This window comes from Xenopus tropicalis, chromosome 1 (assembly GCF_000004195.4).
Source record: "Xenopus tropicalis strain Nigerian chromosome 1, UCB_Xtro_10.0, whole genome shotgun sequence".
Taxonomy (NCBI): Eukaryota; Metazoa; Chordata; class Amphibia; order Anura; family Pipidae; genus Xenopus; species Xenopus tropicalis.
Genome location: NC_030677.2, coordinates 166,405,584 through 166,427,665, shown reverse-complemented (window position 1 = coordinate 166,427,665; position 22,082 = coordinate 166,405,584). Strand labels below are relative to the sequence as shown.

At 39.6% G+C, this 22,082-nt stretch overlaps 1 protein-coding gene across 2 annotated transcripts; it reads left to right on the top strand.

Moving 5' to 3' along the window:
* Positions 1-1,107: 1,107 nt before the first annotated feature.
* On the top strand, positions 1,108-21,922 carry p2rx6 (purinergic receptor P2X 6). 2 transcript variants are annotated; one of them, XM_031892880.1, is made up of 12 exons: positions 1,108-2,292; positions 5,073-5,226; positions 5,633-5,704; positions 11,741-11,816; positions 12,418-12,511; positions 15,886-15,966; positions 16,858-16,999; positions 17,577-17,686; positions 18,711-18,807; positions 19,464-19,529; positions 20,323-20,400; positions 21,703-21,922. In XM_031892880.1, exons 1-12 carry the CDS (start codon positions 2,159-2,161, stop codon positions 21,754-21,756), a joined length of 1,158 nt encoding a protein of 385 aa, XP_031748740.1. In that variant the 5' UTR covers positions 1,108-2,158; the 3' UTR covers positions 21,757-21,922. The 2 variants fall into 2 exon arrangements, with proteins under 2 accessions (XP_031748740.1, XP_012824166.1); XM_012968712.3 differs by having other exon boundaries at positions 1,110-2,292; positions 18,714-18,807; positions 21,703-21,921.
* The last annotated feature ends 160 nt before the right edge of the window (positions 21,923-22,082 follow it).

The following is a 22,082-nucleotide window of genomic DNA, read 5'->3' as shown; positions in this document are numbered from 1 at the left end:
AGCATGGGCACTACAGTAAGTAGAGTAGTTTTGATGGGATTTATATAAAAAATTTTTTACAAAATTAGAAAGGGAGCACAAGTACAATTTTTCTGACAACATTCACTTGAAAGCAAGAGTTAGCTGTCTGTTACACGTCATGGGGAGTGGGAGTGTCACTGGATTGGCTAATGCTCCTGTCGCTCACGTTGTCATATTTGAAGCGACAAGGGACAGGAAGTGATGGTATCGGTTACTAAGGGTGTCTGGCCAAACCCCATAAGCTTTAAATTAGTTCTACCGTAACTATGGGCGGGAAGCTGTGGTTTTTTTTTTAAGCAAACTGTTCCTTAGTTGTTACTGCCGTTATAATTTGCTATGGAAAATGTGAGGAGTAGGGAGAAAGCCTACTAGTGGTGATGGGTGGGGAAGGGAGCAGCTATAAAAACAGCTTTGTGGTGTCGTGTGATACAGACGGGAAAAATAATTTTAACCCTGTAGGGACAGCAGAGTATTGATATTTTGTCATCGTCTGTCTAGAGAGTTGCTATGGGGACGTCCATTTGCTATGGAAAGGGTGAGCAGCTGGGTGAATGCCTTTCTAGTGGTGATGGGTGGGAAAGGGAACAGCTTTAAATACCGATGTGCGGTGTAGTGTGAGCCATTCAGGAGCAAGAAGTAACCCTATAGGCGCCACACTGCACTGGTTTTATTCAAATCTTATTTCTTGGAAGCTCTAATATGACAATTCATTATAAAGGAGCATCCTACACTGAAAATGTCTAAAGGACTATTCACAGCTAATAGAAATATTCATGGTAGGAGAGTTTTAGTGCCTTGTAGGTATTTTTGAAGGTACTTGTGTTTTTTAACTACTTTTCAAGACTGGACCCAACCCAAATGAGGTTTCTGTGAGTGAAGAAAGTGACATATTACAAGTTTAATGCCCTCCTTTGCCTGAGAGGATCACAGTGGACCCTTCATTAGTACAACTTGCATTGCTTACTCAGTAATGTTGGTCAATATATTGCTGCTGGCAGTTTCTGCAAGGCCACCACCCAGGGCCGATAATTCACTATGCCCCCAAAAGCCATTAATTCCCCCCCCCCCCCCACACCAGTTTTGGTGCCACCTACAAATCCTTATATGTTAAAAAAAACAGTGTTTTTTACTAATAGCAGAGCTATGAACCCCTGGAAAATGCCTTCTGGGGGACTTGTGCACAGAGCACATCACCGATATCCTGTGTGCGTGTGGTGTTTGAGGTCATTGCGTATTTGCACAATCCACGTGACATCATGGAATGTTCACTGTGCCTATTAAAAGCTATTGGGCGACTGAGGGGTGGACAGGATTTTCGTGAAACTCCCAATTAATCCAGGAGACTTGACAGATCTGTAATAATTGTTTGTGGCGGATGAAATTGCAAATATATACATTAGAAACTGTAAAAAAGGCATTGTGAATCATCTCATTTTCTGCTTGATGATTCGCTTGATTTGTGATGATGATTTGTGCTTTTCATTTTGTTAGGTGCTGTGTTTTAGTAGATTCCAGAAGCATGGCTATTTACATGCTGAAAGGAAAAGTGCACATATTAACTGAAGGGTAAAACTTAAATTTGGAATATTTTCACCACAACACGGCCAGTTTACTAAAAGGAGGCTACGGCAAATTTTGGGAATAAACTTTGCATTGTTGAAAATTCTCTTTGTTCTGGTGAAGATTCGCATCTTTTCCCCAGGTGAAATTTCTCTAGGGAATATTCGCCAGAGCACGAGAATTTATGTCATGAGAAATGCTGGCGAAATGCCATTGTAAAGATAGAACAATTACTTTTACATCTCAATATTTATGTCACCTCCTCCATGCTTAAATCTCACATACTTTATATAATTTCTTTATGGCATCGATTCTCTAGAGAAATGTTTCCACTACAATTGTATTGGGAATTTTCACAGAGGAAGCTTTTTTTTTTTTTTTCCAAAATGAAATGAAACTGCAAGGGTATATAAGTGATCCACGTGTGTTATCAATACATTTGCCTTTATCAGAACTTCCAGACCTTTTGGTGGAAATCCTTTATCCATCTAAAGATGTTAGCTGCCTCTGATCAATAAAGAGTTAACGTAGTATAAAGAGATCAGATAGCCCAGTCACTGCATACGCTAGCACAGTAATGGATGCTGGCTGCGCACAAGCACACCCTGCTCTTCTAGATTACAAAACAGAGAAATATGTGGTGACTAAAAACAGAAAGGTCGGAGTATTATATCGTTTTCTTCATCTTGCCATTTTATGCTACACAATTGGGTGAGTGGGGAGACCATATGATCAGCATAGCCATATTTAATTATTGCAAGTCATGTTTCCTTGAATGCTCTCTACTAGACATGTGCATGGTTTGCAGTGAAACATTTTTGATAGGAGAATTAGAATTACATTTGCTATAGTGGTATATATTTAGGTCTATTGTTTTTTAATCTATTGAGGATTTATATAAACATAATGCAAGATAATGAATACTTGGTTGTGTAAATTGTGTAGAAGTGTATTTTAAGAATATTGTTTATATATTAAGAGAGGTCCTATTAAGGCTTGATCTTGATGCACTAGTCATATGGAAGCAATATTACATCTATCTGGTTGTGCTGAGGCATAGCAAGTGCAGTTCTGGTTTAATTAATGGGAGTTTACTGACAGGTTTAGGGTCTCATGTAATAAAAGGCATTAAGTTTTCTGGGTGCAGTAAGCCATAGTAACCAATCAGCAGGTAGAATTTACTAGTCACCTTTTTAAAAGCAAACATCTTATTGGTTGCTGTGGGTTACTGCTACTGGGCAAACTTTTATTACATATGTGGCACAATTTGACTTTTAACCAAAAACAAGTCTTTTCCTCAAAAACAGTTAGATGAATGGTGGTGTTTGAGTGTGTGCATATTTTAAATTTCAATAAAGGCCTTGTTAAGACAATAGGAGTCATAACCACTAGCACACTAGCAATTTCCCCACACTATATTTTTAAAAATCCCATTTGTTAAAGGTAGTTGTACCAATGGGCCCTCTTTGAACTTCCATATAATTGCGCTCGGCAATACTAAGTCCTTCCTAAATCCTGTTCTAGTGTAGTTCCACCTACTGACACTGGGAAACACTGAAACTGCTGCAGCTCCAGGGTTCCAACAGCACCCTACATAAATTCCCACAGGTGCACTGAAATAAAAGGGCACATACATCACTCACATGATGAATGCTGAAAACTATGACAAATAAACTAAAGTTTCAGCTCAATTGCTGCCGTTTTTCAGTGTGAGCATAATTGCACTAATCTTACCACGTTGACCACAATGCACAAGTCGCAACTCTCCTGGGGACTGCAACAACACTGGCATTTTGGGAAAAACTGCTGTATTGTGGGAAAAAACATGGTGATTGCACTCACTGCACATACAGTTATAAATTACCCCTAATATGTGTTTACCTGTCTTCTAATATAAACATAGCTTTCACAAAAAAACAAAAATCGATATTATAGTTAGGCACACATCTGCACATGTGCACATTTGACTGAATGAACATACAGGCAGATCTGACATTGCTCAGCTGAAGCCAATTTGGTACAGGAGTTGCCCAAACAATTAGATGAGGGCAGCGGCTACTTCTCTGATAATATACTAAATATTATTCTTAGAAAGGTAGTTTATTTTAAATTAACTTTTGGAAGCAGATTTACTAAAACTCAAAATTTTCAAATTTATTAAAAAAATTTGAATAAACTAATTCCACGAATGTCTGACATTTATTCATAATCTAAATTGTAAAAAGTTGCAAAAACTTTGAATTTTTCAACTTGTCGCACAGTAAATGCAATTTTTTGCACAAAAGCCAGTGTCAAAAATCCTCTTTCGAAGCAAAGAAAGATCTTCCAGGAAAGGGAAGGGACATCTGTCATTAACTTCTACACGATCTTGACAAATTTTAGATGGCGTTTTTTTCGATTCGGAATTGTCACAGTTTTGTTGCACAGTAAATATCTTCCAATCGGAAAAGAAAAAATTAGACTGTTAGTAAATGGCCCCCTTAGTGTGGTGTAGACAGTAGTATTCTAAGAATATTTGAAATGAGTCCTTAGCTTTTAAAGGGTTGTTCACCTTTGAGTTAACTTTAGTATGATGTAGAGAGTAATATTCTGAGACAATTTGCAATTGGTCTTTATTTTTTATTATTTGTATTTTTACTTTTTGTTCAGCAACTCTACATTTTGGAGTTTTAGCAGATATCTGGTTGCTAGAGTCCAAATTACCATAGCAACCAGGAAGTGGTTTGAATAAGAGGCTGGTATATGAATAGGAGAAGACCTTAAAAGAAAAAAAAGTTGTAAAAAGTAATATTTTTTTGGCTGCTGGGGTCAGTGGCCCCCATTTGAAAGCTGCAAAGACCTAGAATAAGAAGACAAATAGTTAAAAAACACTATAAATAATGAAGACCAGTTGAACAGTTGCTTAGAACTGGCCATTCTATAACATACTAAAGTTTGAGCCACCCCTTTAATATTATTATTTATATTGTGCCATCATTTCACAGAATAAAGGGATACAATAAGAATACCAAACAGTTAACAAATACAGACAAACATTTCTTAGAAAATGTTTCACAGTTACAATAGGATATTATTGTTAGGTGACAGTAGTGGGAGGACCCTATTTGATGTCTTGTGTTTTTTTCTTTACAGATTTCATGCTTTGGATTGGAAAAAGTAACTGGTTGTTAGGGATTCATTATTGCAGAAACAAGACAGCAGAATGAAAGTTAGAATGGAATATTAATTGGGTAAAGCCTTAATGAAACGAAAATAAATAAAAAACAACAATTAAACTGAGGCCTTATGGTCAGTTTGTCTGGCCAACAACCAGAAAGAATTTTAGCTGTCTCTAGAAAGAGACAGGGTGACTTATCATTCAGGAGCGATACAAATTAAAACCTGGAAAGTTGCTTAGAACTTTATGTAACGTAAATTATGTAATATTTGTGCCTCAAGACAGCATGCTGGGAAAGTACAATTATAGGTTTTCATTTTTATCTTTGAAACAGGTGGGTTTTTCTTACAAAGAAAGGATATCAAGATACTGACTCGGATCCTTATGTCTCCATTATAACAAAACTGAAGGGAGTCTCGATCACCAAGAATTTCAGAAATTCCCAAGAGAAGATTTGGGACGTGGCTGATTTTGTTAAACCATCGCAGGTTCATTTGGACAATAATAGTTGTTATAATCATAGGGAAATCTAAATATAGTACGCAGTAGCAACTGATCAGCACTTAATAATAAATAATTGGCCCTAGACAATCCCAACAGATGTTAGGACAAAAACAGATGAGCAGTTTTACCTGTGTTTCAAGTTGTGCTCCACCTGGGTTTAGCACTTGCCTGCGCCCAAATGAGTATGGTCACATAGGAAATACAGGCCTGCATTTTACCCTGTGTTCCCCTGAACTGGAACACATGAAAGATCCAGTGCAGGGAAGCACAGGTAATAACCATCGTCTGTAAGGGCCCTTACATTAAAGCCTTTTTTATTTTAATAGTAATGGTTTTAAATAATGTTACATGATTATATTAGTTATCATTTCTTTTGGATATTATTTACAGGGAGAAAATGTTCTATTTTTAGTTACAAATTTCATTGCAACAACTGGTCAAGTTCAAAGGACTTGTCCTGAGGTAAGGACACAACATATCTTCTCTTTCATCTGGGTATATAAGTTAGATATATATGCCTGTTTAGCTTAATGGCAGTTTTGTGCACACAGTGCAGTGAGTGGGTTGGAGCAAAGAGCAGCACTGTAATGGTGGCCACACACGTGGCGATTTCCGATCTTTCGTGCGACCATCGTTTCGGCCACTAACCTTCAGGGCTGAAACGCCAGATAAGGAGGTAGGAACAATAGGATTTCTACCTCTTTCTGCCGATTCAGCGCTGAAGGCAGATTTTGATCAGGCGCCCGATCAAAATCTTTTAATCTAAATAACCAGGTACTCACTAAAAGTCTACATCCAATTCAGCCATGTCAAGCAGTTAGCAGGCACACAGAGTAAAACTGCTATACTTGTGCTTAATAAATAATGTTGATGTCATACCCCACTGGCCAGAGTACCCAATTCCTCCTGTACATATGAGAAAAATAACTTCAAAAAATTTACAAAAATGGGAAAGGAAAACCGACTGAATGCCTTGACACAATCAGGATGATGTAATTTGTGATTTTTTTTTATACATACAAAGAAAATCTCTGCAAAAGTTGTGGTAAAGATCATTCACAATTTTGTATCAAAGCTAACTTTACTGATTTTTAATAATTGTGTCCCTAAGTGTCATTTTACGGAAAATGAAACACTGAATCTAGTAGGTTGCATGAAACCAAAATGGTTGTGTGCATATAGATCTGAGCAAGAGTTGAATGCATACAAAATATTCTGTGCACACAATTTTTTACATACTTTTTTTGTATGTAGCAGAGTATACAATGACTGTTTTAGTCACCTAAGCAACATACTAAGACATGTTCTAAAAACTATCTGATATGAGTGACTGCTTTCAAGGTGAGAGGTCAACTGTGTGTAAACAAGTTGGGTGCTGTCTGTATATAGATAGTATTTCAAGTCAGATGAGCTCATGTGTTTACCAGCAGTAGTTATTGCAAAAATAATATGATACACTAGTGGTTAGGCCTACACTAGAAAATAAGTTCTAAACAGAAGCATTCAATGAACAACACTGGAAACCTATAACATACAACCTGTAAATTGAAAAGGAATATATTTCTGATGTTCTTTAGTGATATACAATACCTACAATATTTCACAAACACGGTATGAGCACATGTTTAATTTTGGTATTAAAATTGCACATTTACTGTTCCTTTAGTGTTGCCACTAGCAGTAAGGATTGTTCCTCTTAACAGTGGGAATATGTACCTCTGAGAAGGGACTGTGGCTGTGGGATAGCAGGTATAGTAGGGAGAGATGGTGCCTATAGTAGCAGTGGGATAATAGCCTCTGGGAAGGGACTGTGGCTGTGGGATAGCAGGTATAGTAGGGAGAGATGGTGCCTATAGTAGCAGTGGGATAATAGCCTCTGGGAAGGGACTGTGGCTGTGGGATAGCAGGTATAGTAGGGAGGCATGGTGCCTATAGTAGCAGTGGGATAATAGCCTCTGGGGAGGGACTGTGGCTGTAGGATAGCAGGTATAGTAGGGAGAGAATTTTATTAAAATATATTAAACAAATACAATTAAACAATAATTACATTTCAATCAAGCAAAAAAAAAAAATACATATAAATCAATATCACATCAAAAAACAAAGCATACCTCCCTCCCTCCAAAGCATCTTATTTTTTACAGATCATTATAAAACACATATCAAGAGGCATCTTTATGTTTCTTTTTTTGAAAATTGTCCAAACATTTCCCAGCAGACCGTTTAACCTGTACCCGCACACCTGCCCCCTGACTCTCCATCACATCTTGCTCCCCCAACTCCCCTTCCTCCAGTGACTCCTTTTCTGCCCCCTGAGACTGAAAAGCCCCTTCTCTTTTGCTCTTCTTCCTGCTGGAGATGATATCAGATGAGAGACTTTTCCTTTTCTCCCTCTCCTCCTCCTCCTCCATTCTCTCCAACTCTACCTGTTCCTCTGCTAAATCCCCCCATGACTTCCCTCCTGGCAAAACAAACCTATTTCCAGTTGGGAGGGTAATTACACCTGGGCACTGAGCCTCCTTAGCTTTATTAGATTTGCTGCCCACCACTATCCAACCATCCCCTCCACCTCCCTCCTCTTGGGCTGCCTGTACCACTGCCTGTACCTTTGCCTGTTTGTTCTCTCTCCCCTTCCCTCTCACCTCTGTTGGGCGCCCCCTGTCTGTCTCTTTTCCCCCACCTGCCCTCTCCTCCCCCCTTCCCTCAGTCTGGGGCAAGTTCTCCCCTGGCATTGGGGTACTCATTACTTTTTCCAGATTGGGACAAGCCTTCCTAATGTTCCGCCAGGCGTCGGGGCAGGCCCTATAAGCATGGCCGGATTGCATACACAGGTTACACTTTATGGCCTTTACACACTCCTTGCTTGGGTGCCCAGTCTCCCCACACAAAGCACATTTCTGTATGTTACACTTTACAGCATAATGCCTGTTGGACCCACATTTATAGCATAGCCTGGGCTGGCCCACATAGAAACAGACACCCCTTGCTTTCCCAATGAAAAAAGAATTTGGGAGATGTTTCTGAACATTCTGATCCACATGCAATTTTACTTGGACTTTATACCCCCCTACCCAGAATCCCTCCTCATCAAACACGGGCTCCAGGGGGGATAGGACAGTGCACTGGCGCCGGAGCCATATGAGGATGTCCTGCTCATGCACTGTCTCTCTCTTCATGATAATGGTGACCAGTTTGGTTTCGGGTTTGGACACAGGGATTACCCTAAACCCCTCCCACTCCTTGGCCTCTTTACTCAGATGGTACCGCCTCCAGAACTCCTCTAACCCTTGGGATAGCTTATAGCTTAAATCAAACTCTGTGTCTGTGACACTCAGCAAGGCATAAACGTCCTGTGGGGTAAAACCCAGCAACTGTTTAATGATGTTTCTGCCCACAAACCTGCGCCCCGGGAAATCCTCCCTCTCTTTCTCCCACTTAATTTTCACAACATTCTTCCTCTTATCAAACTCATCATCAAACTCCTCATCCTGCTCACGTGCAAAGAATCTCCTTCCCTCCCAAACACTGCCCCCCGCAGCCCCAGCAACACTCTCAGTACCCCCTTGCACATTGCTTTCCCCAGCAGAATAAACAACATTTTTTCCTTCCCCTCCCCCCTCAGTCACACACGTTGCATTACCTGCAATCACCTGCACCTCAGCTGCACCACTCTCAGCCACTTGCACCTCAGCTGCCCCAGCCCCCTCACTCACACACATTGCATTACCTGCAATCATCTGCACCTCAGCCCTCACCCCTCACATTGCCTTCTTTCATCTGCTTGTTGCCATACAGCTCCTTCCATGGCTCTATAACAGCCAGAATGTCTTTAATGTAAGTCTCAGTGTCTTCCAGCTCCTTATTGAGGAAAGTCACCTCTCTGATAAACCGAGTTCTCCTCTCTCCTTTCAGCGAATCCTCACTCTTTATCAGTCTGTCAATGTCTCTGTTTAACTTACTTTGTTTTTCCTCCAAACACCGCAGCTCTTTCAAAGCATTAATAATGGTGTCATACTGTATAACAGTCTCAGTACCTTTGTGCACTTCCCCAGGGGGCCGGCAGCCATTACCTGCTCACTCTCCAGGGCCACACGGCTTCCATGCACCTCACAGGCAGCAGCCATTTCCTGGTCGCTCAGAGCGCTCTCTGCAACCTCCAGGGCCACACGGCTTCCATGTTCCCCATTGGCAGCAGCCATCTCCTGGTTGATCAGAACACTTTCTGCAACCACCATTGCCATATGGCTTCCATGCCCCTCACTGCCAGCAGCCATTTTGCAGCCATTAGACTCTCCTCTCACCTCCTGGTCTGCCTCTGTTGTAGCTCCGCAGCTCCCTGCAGTTACTCCAACACCGGCGTCCAGGTCCTCCATGCCGCTTTGGGAACAGCTTTTGCTTTTCTTTTCCTTTCCTTTATCAGAGCAGGAAACATTGCCTTCTGCAGTGCGCTCCACTGTCACTATGATGTTGGACTCAGTGGCCTTCCTGCTGCTTCTCAAACGGGTCTCAACTACCCGGCTAAATGGTTTCGCCTTCTTCCCCATTGAGTAGGGAAAAACGTAAAACACAAAGAAAAAGTACCCACAAAACTAACCCCCAGACCCAGCTGGGCCTGGGAGAAAGTCACAACTCCACAGAGCACCTCCACTCAGTAGCAACAGCAATGAGCAAATGGCCTCTGGGAAGGGGGTGTGGCTGTGGGATAGCAGGTATAGTAGGGAGAGATGGTGCCTATAGTAGCAGTGGGGATAATAGCCTCTGGGAAGGGACTGTGGCTGTGGGATAGCAGGTATAGTAGGGAGAGATGGTGCCTATAGTAGCAGTGGGATAATAGCCTCTGGGAAGGGACTGTGGCTGTGGGATAGCAGGTATAGTAGGGAGAGATGGTGCCTATAGTAGCAGTGGGGATAATATAATAGCCTCTGGGAAGGGACTGTGGCTGTGGGATAGCAAGTATAGTAGAGAGTGTACCTATAGTAGTAGGGGGATAATAGCCTCTGGAAAGGGAATGTGGCTGTGGGATAGAAAGTATAGTAGGGAGAGATGGTGCCTATAGTAGCAGTGGGATAATAGCCTCTGGGAAGGGACTGTGGCTGTGGGATAGCAAGTATAGTAGAGAGATTGTGCCTATAGTAGCAGTGGGGGGATAATAGCCTCTGGGAAGGGACTGTGGTTGTGAGATAGCAGGTATAGTAGGGAGAGATGGTGCCTATAGTAGTAGTGGGATAATAGCCTCTGGGAAGGGACTGTGGCTGTGGGATAGCAGGTATAGTAGGGAGAGATGGTGCCTATAGTAGTAGTGGGATAATAGCCTCTGGGAAGGGACTGGGGCTGTGGGATAGCAGGTATAGTAGGGAGAGATGGTGCCTATAGTAGTAGTGGGATAATAGCCTCTGGGAAGGGACTGGGGCTGTGGGATAGCAGGTATAGTAGGGAGAGATGGTGCCTATAGTAGTAGTGGGATAATAGCCTCTGGGAAGAGACTGTGGCTGTGGGATAGCAGGTATAGTAGGGAGAGATGGTGCCTATAGTAGCAGTGGGGGGATAATAGCTTCTGGGAAGGGACTGGGGCTGTGGCATAGCAGGTATAGTAGGGAGAGATGGTGCCTATAGTAGCAGTGGGGGGATAATAGCCTCTGGGAAGGGACTGGGGCTGTGGGATAGCAGGTATAGTAGGGAGAGATGGTGCCTATAGTAGCAGTGGGATAATAGCCTCTGGAAAGGGACTGTGGCTGTGGGATAGCAGGTATAGTAGGGAGAGATGGTGCCTATAGTAGCAGTGGGATAATAGCATCTGAGACGTTTACTGCGTTAGTTAGAGCTGAATTAGTGAGAGGCAGACGGAGGCACAAGGTAGGAAGGAGGCAAGTAATAAGGACCAGGTCTGGACTGGGATTCAAAATGGGCCCTGGCATTTTAAGTACACAGAGGCCCAAAGAGCCCCCACCAGCCCAATAGTGACTGTCTATGGCATCTTACAGCAGCCCCTCTGGCAAGGTAAGGTAAGGTAAGGACAGGGCTGAGCTGCCCCTTCTGACTCTGCTCTCTCCACCTGGATTTTTCATCTAGGTGACTGATAGGAGCAAAGATGTTGTTTGACTGAGGGTGATTTCACTAGTGGGAACATATCAGTAACAATTTAGGATAATGGTGGACAAGAATAGTTTTCTTTCACCTAAGCATTTTAGCTCTCCACAGATAGAGCAAAAACAATTGCCCCCCATTCAAAGACAATGGGAGAGCTCATCTGGGTAACCAGTTCTTTGTTTGTTACATAGGGTTGAAAAAAGACCAGAGTCCATCAAGTTCAACCCTTTCAAGAAAAACCAGGACACAAAACCTATACTTACCAATCGATACACTCACATACATAAACTGTATATACTAACATCAATATTAACTGTAGATTTTAGCATTACAATAGCCTTGGATACTATGCATGATGTGATCATGTTCCTACAGTACCACAGACATACATTTTCTTTTTTTTTCTAATAGAACCCAATCAATTTAGATGGCAGATGTAGTGAAAACTTGGACTGTGTTGCTGGAGAACCAGTTGTAAATGGAAATGGTAAAATGCTATAATAATAATAATAATAATAATAAGCTCTATCCTTAAAACTTGTCACCATATTCTATGTTTCAGTTTTCAAAACTTCTTCTCCCAGTTTTTATAGTGGTAGTAATCTTGCATACAAGGTAACTCACTAGCAATACTCTATATTCTTAAAGGATATAAAACAGTAATATATTGAATAATATTAGTAAGCCTTCCTTTTTCCATCCTTCTTGACTGTACTGTTTGAGAAATGCTGAGTTGAGACTTCCTTCCTCTTGTCTTGTTATCATACAGTGGACTTTTCTGGACAGACTAGAAAACAGTGTCTGTTTTCCTGAGATTAGCCCCCATATGTAATAAAAATAAGTTTGCCCAGTAGCAGTAACCCATAGCAACAAATAAGATGTTTGCTTTTAACATAATGTCATCAGATTGGCATCAACAATCCAAAAAATAACTATTTTCTCCTTTTCTTTGCAAATGTTATGTATTTCGTCATTAGATAGTATTTCTAAATTAGATTTTGTTGAATATCATGCTGTGCTTAATCATTAATCAAGAGCTTGTAGGTTTAACCGACTAGTGAACTTGAGTCTTAATGTATATTTTACAGGTATAAAAACTGGAAAATGTGTTCTGTTCAACAATACACATTCCACTTGTGAGATTTTTGGATGGTGCCCCGTTGAAAATGAATCACTACTGAGGTATCAAGATTTTGTCTTTTTGTTGGAGGCTTAAATATTCCAGCAGCACTACAAATGTATCATATCTATAAGGAAATTGTGCTATTTTTCTCATCTAATATCCTCTGTGTTTTTAATATTTATGTTACTACTAACAACTCCTCCAACCTGGTCCTTTGGGATTTATCATAGAGTCTAAGGGGCAGATTTATTATGCTGTGAAAATAACAGCGACAAAATTTAACACACATCACCCTACGTCACTGCATAAAAAGGCATACTTTTTTCAAAGGTGTTTATTTATGCATTTATAACATAGAACAACATAAAACATCTTAAAACATTGACATTGGTTCTACAGACGCGTTCTTTACATGCCAGGATACAGTGTTACATTAGGTTAGATAATCAGTGATGTCCTACTCGGAATAGTGTTCAATCTCCTATTACAGGAGGGAAGAGTTGGGATTGCCGGTGGGGGTTCAGGTTTCCTAGGGTGACCCTGCGACATCATTCCATTGTTTCAGCCCATGTTCCCCATACCTTGTCATACTTTTGAGGGCATCCTCTTGCTATGTAGGTGAGTTGTATCAACGGCAGGAGGGTTTTTAGTAAATTGAGCCAGTGAGCAATTGTTGGGGGAGAGTGTGCCATCCATTGAGAGAGGATGGTTTTCCTGGCATAAAACAGCAGTGTTCTATAGAGGATGCGTGGTGCTATTGTGGGAATAGTGTCATCTACAATGCCAAGCAGGCAAACCTTGGGGTTGATTATTTTAGGTAGAGATGTTGTGTTTTGGATGTGGTCTAGGACCTGGTTCCAGAAGTGATTTATTTGTGGGCATGACCACATTAGGTGAAAGTAATTGGCCTCTGGGGCATTACATTTGGGGCACTGAGACGAGTCACGGATTCCCATTCGATATAGTCGTAATGGGGTCAGATGGAGTTTATGTATAATTTTGAACTGGATTAATCTGTCTCTTGTGGAGATCAGATAGTCATAGGCCCTATCTGTCGCTTCCTCCCAATCTTCACTGTTTAGGTCTGGTATGTCTTGGTGCCAGGCTTTTTGGGCTGTATGGAAGGGAGACTGGAGGGTGGAGAGGAGCAGGGAATATAGTGTGGTGATCAGCTTTTTGGAGGAGGGATTTCGGAGGGTAGATTCAAGTCTAGTGAGCACAAAGGGGACTATAGTTCTTTGGAATTGGTGTCGGAAGGCCTGTTGGAATTGTAAATATGAGAACCAGGGTAGAAGCTCTCCTGTGTCTGTGTGTCTGATCTGGTTCCTAGGTAACAGGGCCCCAGCATTGGTCACATCTCCCAGTGTACGCATGCCCCAGTGTGGCCACACTCGGTATGGGGCAATTTGTTGGAAATTAGGCAGATAGGAGTTTCCCCACAATGGGAGACCCGGGGATAGGATTGGAGGCTTCAGTTTGTATAAGCTTAGAGCCTTTTGCCATGCTCTGTAGGGTGTCACAATAACTGGGTGGTTAGTTTGGATATCTGATAATTTGCGAAATGGGATATATTTTAACGATTCCATTGAGCTAGCTGTTGCCTGTAGTGGGACATTAGGGTTGATAAGATCGGGAGAGAACCACCATTGTACGTAGTAAACCTGTGCGGCTAGAAAGTAAAATTGCCAGTGTGGGAGGCCTAGGCCGCCTTCTGCAATTGGTGCTCTAAGTTTGGCTCTGGAGAATCTGGGGGGTTTATTGGCCCACAGGAAAGCAGTCTGAGCTTTGTCTAGAGAGGTGAAAAATTTGGACGGAATGAAAATAGGTGAGTTATGGAAAATATAGAGAAATTTAGGAAGGAATATCATCTTTAGCAGATTGATCCTGCCCCAGATAGACAGGGGGAGGTTAGCCCATATCAGCAGTTTCTCCTTCATGGTTTTAAGAATGGGATCTAGATTGTTGGGAATAAAGTCGCTCAGTTCCTTTCGTATTTTGATACCCAGGTATTTAAGTGTGTCAACCCATTGCAAGGGGGTGGGAAAAAGGCATACTTTTTTAATGCGTTTTTTTCATAGATTGACTTCTGCCTGAAATAAGGGCAAATCTGGTGTTCAGATGGCGTAAAATAAAACACACATTGAATTTAATTTTACAAAGCATAATTAATAGGCGCCTAACAGTCTTTAAATGGTAAATACATCGAATCCCTAAATAATATGACACTAATATACTATTGCATGTGCTGTCCCTTTCCAATTTATTCTGATGTCTTGACTTCACAGAGTCTCTTTCCAATCCATTGTGAATGCTGTTGGTACAACTCAACTGCTCGGCCTTTGCCACCACTTCTGCCAATCACTGCCACTAGCATTCAGAATAATATGCAAACTATACTCATTGGCTTTCAGAATCAAATTACAATGTCCATCTAATACATACATCGTCTCTTCATCACTTTCTACTGACAATTATCATACCTCTTTTCTTATTCCCTATTTGTTTCCATGCCTTTAAGACTTACTAACGCTGCCCCAGTTAGACTACCTAATGTGTCTCTTGTTACCATGTCTTTGCAGAAAGTAACCACTTTGAATGCATGTTATATACCCAAGTCATACAGTATACATTCACTCTTTATAAATGCATTATTATTATTGTTGCTTTATCTCACGCTATATATATTTTTGGAACTATTACTGAATGTCTGATGAATGGCATATTTACCTGTATCTGTAACCTTATTATCAGTTAAATTGGGCATTGAACAAAAGCTGGTCCTTCAAGGGGAGTTTTACTAAAAATGTCACACAAACATTGGAGAGTTGTATTTATTTGTTGATATCTGTTATACTGGCTGTGCTGCAAATACCTCTCCCAATTCCATAAAAAATCCAGCATTTTGTCATTGTGTTTAAAAAATTAAATTGGCTTAACACTGAGGTCTTTAGGCTTTTTTAATTTAGAACCCCATTTGTCATCCAGCATTTGTTGGGCCTCCATGTATAAAAATATGGTCTTATCAGTATTTCTTCTATAGTCCCTGAGATATTCAAGACTGGAAATAAACATTTAGCGTCAAATTTAACCCTAACTGGCATTTGGGCAGGGCTCCCTTTGGGCCCCTCTAGCCCCAAGTTTGGAAATCTTTAAAAATCACAGCATATTGCAGGATATGGCAGAGCAGTACTACATTAAACATTTTTAGTTTTTACTGGTAAAAGTCCTGCCAAGTCTTTTATTAGTAATACCGACACAATTCTATTTATTTTTGTCTGGAGTCATGATTTCTTCCTTTTTTACCTTCAGCTTGCTCCATGTTAAATCAGTGCAATATAAATAAAATATATATAAATGTTATCATTATGAGATACAAGCAAGTCCTTGAACATTATTTCACCAACTTATTTAATCTTTTTTACATTTTTTTTAGGAAACCCCGTTTAAATGAAGCAGAAAATTTCACTCTTTTTATTAAAAATGTTATACACTTCAGTAAGTTTAACTTCTCGCGGTAAGTATTGTTCAGATTTTAAACTAATTTCCTTAGTAATTGTTTAGGTGCACGGTGAACAGAGAATTATCCAGCTGTATACACAGGACTAATAACTAATATGTTGCTAGAGGTTTATTGTTAAACATTTTGATCTCTGTTGGGATCTTTATCAGGCATTATACAGAAATGTGTCATTAAAGCGAGTTAGATTTTAGTTATAAGAAAGAAAAAAGGAAAAAAAAATGCTTTCAAAAGTTTTTTAGAAGTAAATGAATATCACATAGGTTGGCCAGTTACCTTGCAAGAATTTCATACCATAAGATCAGCTTAGACATATAGGGGGGTTTTGTAATATAACACTTCTACACCAATCAGCAGGTAGCATTTACAGATCACCTGTTCAAAAGCAAACATTGGCTGCTATGAGTTACTGCTCCAGGGCAAACTTTGTATTTTTTTATAAGATATGGGGGCTAGTGCCACTGGACATGATTTAGAGATCCCACAACAGTTTCCATGTTATGATTATTATATGCCTGTATAAATGACTTGAAGGCATATAAAGACCATCTTTATGCAAAGATCATAAAAAAGAGTGAAAAGGTAATCTGGACGGAGGCAGGGTACCTGGTTGTTTGTTTCTGTTTTCATTTATCAAAGATGATGGTGTTAATGTAATAACAGGTGTAAAGTTTGTTACATTCATAATATTTATTAATATCATTTATTGTTCTTTTGGCCAGAAAATGCCTCTAGCGAGCATTATGTTGAGGGGGAGCTCAGTGCTATAACAATAATAAGAATATCTCATGTGGGGGCATAACAAAAATGTAATAGAACTATGGTTTAACTTTCCAGACTAGTAAATCCAAAATATACAATTAATCCTTTCTAAAATTCTGTTCAAAGCGCCAATACCCTGGACACATCCGACGAGACATATTTTAAGAACTGCAGGTACAATCCATTCTCCAGCCCATACTGTCCAGTATTCCAAATTCAAGAGATTGTAACACAAGCTGGATGGAGCTTTGAGGACCTGTCTATTATGGTAAAAGTCATAAAAGCAAAAATTTGATGGAACAGTGTTAATGGGTTTAGACAATGAGAGAACTATACGCAGAATAATGTATCCCCTATTGCAAATTTAAAGTATTAGAAGAGTTCCTTTGATACAAGTCAAGGACTTGAGATGAACTCTGTAAACCTTTAATGAGAACAGTTCTTGTGTGTCACATTGTGAAATTGTTACTTAAGCAACCTGAAAGAAAACAAGTGCTGCTGAGCTTTTAAAAGGGCAAGTGAAGCCCTGTTGAAAATTATATCTTATTAGTTTTTTTTAGTGCATAGGAATTCTGTATTGTCCACCGTTCTAGGTTGCCTGCCTTGCCTATTGTCAAGCATATGGGTAAAAATGTAGGGGGGGGGAAAGAACATCCCTCCTCAAAAAAAAAAAAAAAAATTATAGCTGCACCCTTCCTCTTGCTGCTTCACAGTAAAGCACTAGTAAATTTACAGATAACTAAATTTTAAAAATCTTTAGAATTATTTCCTTTCATTATGCAAAAACTGTATAAATTTATGGGTGTAATTCCCCTTTAATGTATTGATTCTTTGGGTTATTTTAGGGTGGAGTTGTTGCAGCTCGCATAGAGTGGAAATGTGATTTAGATCACCCCGCGGCTGAGTGTCTACCTCAGTATTCCTTTAGACTTCAAGACACAAAAAACAACTTCAGGTGACTCTTTGTAAATGCTGGGCCAAATACAGTTTCTACTTTGAACGACGACTCATTACGGGTTTACTTATTTAGCTGGAAATGTTCAAGTTTGCTGTGAATACCTTTTTAATCAGACCTTTGAGTTGCATTACAAGAAGTGTCAATAAAAGTTTTTGGAAAGTGGTACGAGTACCATACACTTGTGTGGCAACTTCTCTATTGCTCTATTTGGTTTGACCACTTAAATGATAAGAACAGCAGGAAGTAAAGTTGAGGCACCTATTTTTACCAGCTACAATCGTTTTTAATCAGGACAGGTGATACTTGATCCACAAGGATCACAAGATTATCTGTCAAAGTTGCTCTTCCATTTGCCTTAGGGTAAAGGCACCCAGAGCTACTAGTAGCAGCTACTTGTCGTGGCTACTAATATAGACAGTGCTGATCATTTACTGAGAATTGTCTCTACGTGTGTTTTAGCAGAGGCAATTCTCATTGTCTATGGCAGGGTGTTTTCTGGAGTTTAGAAGTCGTGAAAAAATAGCTGCTACTAAGTAGCTCTGTGTGTCTTTACCCTTAGAAGCCTGGCAGTGTGGTCATAATTAGCCAAACTGCTCCCTAAATCTGGGCATCTTCACACTAATGTTTATACCACTACTTGGCATAACAATATGCTAGAATATTTTAATGTGTCACAGTGTAGGTAGTTGCCCTCTGATTAAGTTTCTATTTGTGGACCCTAAAATATCTAAACTGTTGTCACCCCCCCGCCCTCCCAAAATAAGCAATTATTGTCACCATATCAGCATACCAGAACCCATAAACAGCTGCTTTATGGTTGCAGGTTGGACAGCCCTGCCTAACATGATCTGAAAATGAAATTTCTTATCTCATTTATTTACAGAATCCAAAGCAATGCTATTTTTGGACCAAATAAAAAAACCTATATTGAGCTGAATTGTACATTTTATGGCTTTGTAGATAGAAGTGTTGCCTCACATTCTTTTTATCCTGTTCCACTTACTTAACATATCCATACAAGTAGAACTGCCACATACTATTGGGACCAAGAAAGAAAGGAGTATCGAGACCTTCTCAAGCTCTATGGCTTCCGGTTTGATATTTCAGTAACTGGTGAAGTAAGTCTCTCTAAAAAACATTATGGTAGGAAATGAATAGAAGGATATTCACTGTGAAGTGCTCTTTAATTATTTGTATAGTTAATAAAATTAATCATTAAAACTGCATGTATAGTTGTTTTTAAAAGGGATAACCTCTTTCTAAAATTTTCGCTTTTCAAAATAACCGCTTTTTATTATCTTGCCATTGTGTTGCTTCTATAAATTCTCTAAAATAGCCCCTTAGTGCTCTTGCACTTTTTTCCATGATCACTGTAAATGACCCTTAGGGGCCTATTTATTATGCTGTGCAAAATGAAATTCGCCAAAAAACTGAAATCTGTGTAAAATAAATGGAGAAGTTCGCCGTTCAAACGCCAGATTTTACGTCATTATTTTACATAAATTCTGGCAGAAGAAACAATGCATAAAAAATTGTGTCAATTTTATGCCGTTTTGTACGTGACGAAGCCTGGCCATGTGTGCACAAAACAGTTCAGGTCAGAATACAAAATTCTGCTTTTTAAAAATTAGTTTAGGAATGCTTGGTTGTAGTCAAATCTCTCTTTAATCGTCCCTTAAAATATGCAGAGGCAGTTTGAAGGTAAACCTGTTTGATATAACTAAAGGTTATGCACAGGTACTGAGATGTGCCTAATTCTAAGTTCTTTATCTAGGCAAGAAAATTTGGGCTGGTCCCAACCGCTGTCAGTCTCGGCACTGGTTGTGCATTTCTTGGGGCAGTAAGTAATCAATTTTTCTTATATTGGGTTCATATTGTAAATGTAAGTATATATGCTGAATGGATTTGCATTCAAAGTAATCAAATGAACTTTAAATGCATACACAAAATTTGTTACAATTAGGGATGCACCAAATCTACAGTTTTTGGATTCGGACGAACCCCAAATCCTTCATGAAAGATTTGGGCAAATACCAAACTGAATTCGAGACTATGGGAGGGTTAAAGAGAACCATGTGCTGAGCACACGGTTAAAATGTTCAACCTCCGTATTCATTTGACAGAAAGTGACATGATGTTAAGCATTTGGATTCGGTTCGGCCAGGCACTTGGATTCAGCCGAATCCGAATCCTGCTGAAAAAGGCAGAATCTGGGCCAAACCCTGAACCGAATCCTGGAGCATCCCTAGTTACAATCCATAACCTCACAGCCCCATGAAGTTGGTCAAGACAATGCTGAATATAGGTTCCTTTTCCTCTGGCTAATAAAATAGTAATACAGTAGGTACCCTTCCATGATGTATCTGCATCTCTCAGTAATTGCAGTAGCCATACTATGGCAAAAGTATTAATATCCTATAGTTTGGTTCACAAATTGCATGATCAGCTCACTGTGTGGCCAATGTGTGTATTAAGTGGTATTAAGCAACATGTAAGATCTGACTGGATTAAAATACCATAAAGTGAGCTGTGGCCACACACATGGCGATCAATAAGCTTGCATACAAAATAATAAAATGCAGCTTTTGGTGTTCATAAAAGTATTTTGAAACTGTTAACTATTTTTCCCACAGGCAACATTTCTGTGTGACCTGATTTTATTATACTTGGATAAAAAAGCCAGTTTCTACCGGAGCTGTAAATATGAAGAGGTAGGTGGCATATGGATTTCAGAACTATTGTAAAGGGGCAGATTTATTAAAACTCTAATGTTTCTTTTTTTTATTTTAAAATTAAAATAAACTCGTTTCCACAAATCTTACATTTACTAAAAAGTCTGAAATAAAGTCTGTGTGGGAGAAAAGTGGCAGAAAAGTTGTGAAAATTCCATATTTTTTAACTTGTTGCATGAAAACTACAACTTTTTCAGAGTCAAAAATCCAAAACCTTTTTGCAAAGCAAAAGAAGGATCCTGTGGGGAATTATTGGATTCAAATTGTTAGCTGTTTTGACACACAGTAAATCTCTGCAATGTCGCAACTTTTTTTCTGCGAATTTTAGCTAAAAAATCTGAATCAGAATAAGAAAAAAATCTGACGGTTGTTAAACGGCCCCCTTAAAGTGCTGGATTTTAAAGGGGAAGGAAAGATAAAAACTCAGTAAGCTTTATCAGAAAGGTCTATGTAAATACAGCCATAAGCACTCACAGAAACGCTGCACTGACTTCTCTTTCTTCTTTTTTTTTAACATGATGTTCAGATGTCTGACTTCCACTCTGAGAAAAATCCTTAATTCCTGTGGCCATAGTCTGCTCCCCCCCCCCCACAAAAATGCTAAGGACTCCCTCCCCCCTCCCTTAGGAATGTGTGATCTGAGCTATAACCCCTAGACTGCAAACAGGAAGCTACTTAAAATGGCAGCTGCTATCTTAAGCAAACAAAGAAAGCTTCTAGTGCTCTTTACACAGGTATGGCAATGCTTTCAGCAGAATAAATATAGCGTTCTAGGAGGCAAAATCTATTGGCAGTAAAATGCCAAAATGACTTTCCTTCTCCTTTAACTTCCTGTTTAATAGTTGTGTTATAGGATTGTATGAACTTAAAATATTCTTAAAAGGATTCTCTAACTGACAGTCCCATGTAGCAGATTTAACTGAGTGAAAGTATTTATATAAGAAAGACAAAGCAACTCTACAGCTGCAGGACACCTCTGCATGGCCACCTCTTGATTACAAAGGGGACTGTGGGTACACTTATATACAAATTAAACAAAAGTAAACTATAATGAAAATATGACTGAGCTTGCCAAAATTGCTTCACACATACAAATATGGGATTGCTCAGTGCATGCAAATATGTATTTCCTAAATCTAGGACTAAATCTGCACTTCATTTATATGTACCCCAGCTTTTTCCCAAAAATTTATTGTGATGTAATTATCCTTTACTTTTTTAAAACAAGGGAACCATTATATTGATAACTAATATGATATATATGTTGCTTCTTTTCTTTAGGCTAAGCCACCCAAACGTCAACAAAATATTCAGGAAACCAATAACAAGGAATGAAGAAAGTCTTTAAGATGGTGCATAGTGGTTGACATGGCTGACTTAGCTGGGGCTTGTTCATGTGTTGAACCTATAAAAGCCTCTTTAGAACTGAAAAACTAAGTGCTTTAAAGGAACAGTAACACCAAAAAATGAAAGTGTATAAAAGTAATAACAATATAATGTACTGCTGCCCTGCATTGCTACAACTGGTGTGTTTGCCTCAGAAAGACTACTATAGTTTATATAAGTAAGCTGCTGTGTAGCCATGGGGGCAGCCATTCAAAGGAGAAAAGGCACAGGTTACTTAGCAGATAACAGATAAACCCCCGTTATATGGGGCTTAT

What these genes read in the sequence shown, in the direction of transcription:
- p2rx6 (XM_031892880.1), top strand. Translation starts at nt 2,159, where the DNA reads ATGGATGCTGGCTGCGCACAAGCACACCCTGCTCTTCTAGATTACAAA. An exon ending in ACCAGTTGTAAATGGAAATG is followed by an intron (nt 11,817 to 12,417) that starts GTAAAATGCTAT and finishes TATATTTTACAG; the next exon opens with GTATAAAAACTGGAAAATGT. An exon ending in AGTAAGTTTAACTTCTCGCG is followed by an intron (nt 15,967 to 16,857) that starts GTAAGTATTGTT and finishes TTCTGTTCAAAG; the next exon opens with CGCCAATACCCTGGACACAT.